Source organism: Verticillium alfalfae, genomic scaffold (genome assembly GCF_000150825.1).
Source record: "Verticillium alfalfae VaMs.102 supercont1.7 genomic scaffold, whole genome shotgun sequence".
NCBI classification, from domain to species: Eukaryota; Fungi; Ascomycota; class Sordariomycetes; order Glomerellales; family Plectosphaerellaceae; genus Verticillium; species Verticillium alfalfae.
Window position 1 is genome coordinate 653,839 of NW_003315032.1, and position 1,261 is coordinate 655,099.

The following is a 1,261-nucleotide window of genomic DNA, read 5'->3' on the forward strand; positions in this document are numbered from 1 at the left end:
GCGGGAATCAATCCCGACAGCGTTTCTCTGGGCATCCCCTTAGGTGGCACTCACAATCAACAGATAGGACAAACTCAAAAGCAGACAGAGTCACCTCACTCCAACGCCTCCATCATCTCCACGCCCACTTCGTCGCCGAGCCAGGCGCACAAGTTCCTCCCCGCCGTCAAAACCCGCATGGGCTCCATCTCCTCGCCCTTGTCTCCCGCCGCGATCGTCTCCGCCCAATCCAGCAGCTGGCCCATGTTCTCCAGCGCCATTCTCTCCGAACGCAGCACATAGAGCCTGTCCCGCATCGCCTGCTTCCACAACGCCGTCGATATCCGACTGACGTTGGCCAGCAGCGAGCCGGTGGGCCTCTCGCCCGTCGAGCTGCGGCGGCGGCGGTGGCCGTGCTCGCCGTCGCTGTCCTGGCCGGGCGGAACGTAGGGCATCCAGCGACTGCCACGGGGCGACGACGAGGGGCGCTGCGGACATTGTCTGCTGACGCCGCCGCCGCCGCGGAGCCGCCAGTTGGCGCGGCGTTCGCTGAGGTAGGATTCCGTGGCGAGGAGGCAGATGGTGTGAACGTCGCTGGCCGGGTTGCTGGAGCTGGCGTTGTCGACGCTGACGATCGTTGTGCTGCAGCTGAGGCGGCCGTCGCGATGGTGGGCTTCACCCGAGGGGAGCACTGTGGCGGCTATGTTCGACGTGATGCTCATAGGCGAAGGGGCTTGGTGGGTCTTGTGAATGTGCTCGTTCATGTTGATGTTCGTCATTTGAGGCCGGTATGGATCATTGTGACGGCCGTCTGGTGGACAGAAGGGTTGCGCGGCAGCGGCAGGTACCTGCTTGAATCCCTCGGATTGGCCTTCGAAGCCCAGCCCGTGGGTTTCTTGGTTCGTTGTTGCTGCCCAGATGGGAAACGGGCTTGATTTGTTGGGTATCTGGCCTGTGGTATATGGGACGCCGATGCTTGTATCTTCGCCCTGACCGTCCAGAACCTGTCCGCGAGGATATTGTCCTAATCTCCAGTTCGGAGAATACCCCTCGAGTGGTGTGTTGGCGGGTGGCGCCGGTGGGAGATGGTCCAAAAAGCTATCATAAACATGGGTGTTCATCATGGGCGTCACGGACGGACGCTCGTAGATGAATTCGCTTGGTGATCTCTGTTGGCTCATGTCGCCGTCGTAAGTCTGCGCACAGTCATTCCGGACATGAAGAGGAGAGAGCTTGATCGGTGTATAAATGCCATCCATATACAATGAACCGGTCATGATCT

At 60.4% G+C, this 1,261-nt stretch overlaps 1 protein-coding gene across 1 annotated transcript; it reads right to left on the minus strand.

Moving 5' to 3' along the window:
* Positions 1–95: 95 nt before the first annotated feature.
* Positions 96–1,103, minus strand: VDBG_06020 (predicted protein; the record flags this gene model as incomplete). Its single annotated transcript, XM_003003532.1, has 1 exon — positions 96–1,103. The coding sequence occupies one exon, from the start codon at positions 1,101–1,103 to the stop codon at positions 96–98; it is 1,008 nt and encodes a 335-aa protein (XP_003003578.1).
* Positions 1,104–1,261: the final 158 nt, after the last annotated feature.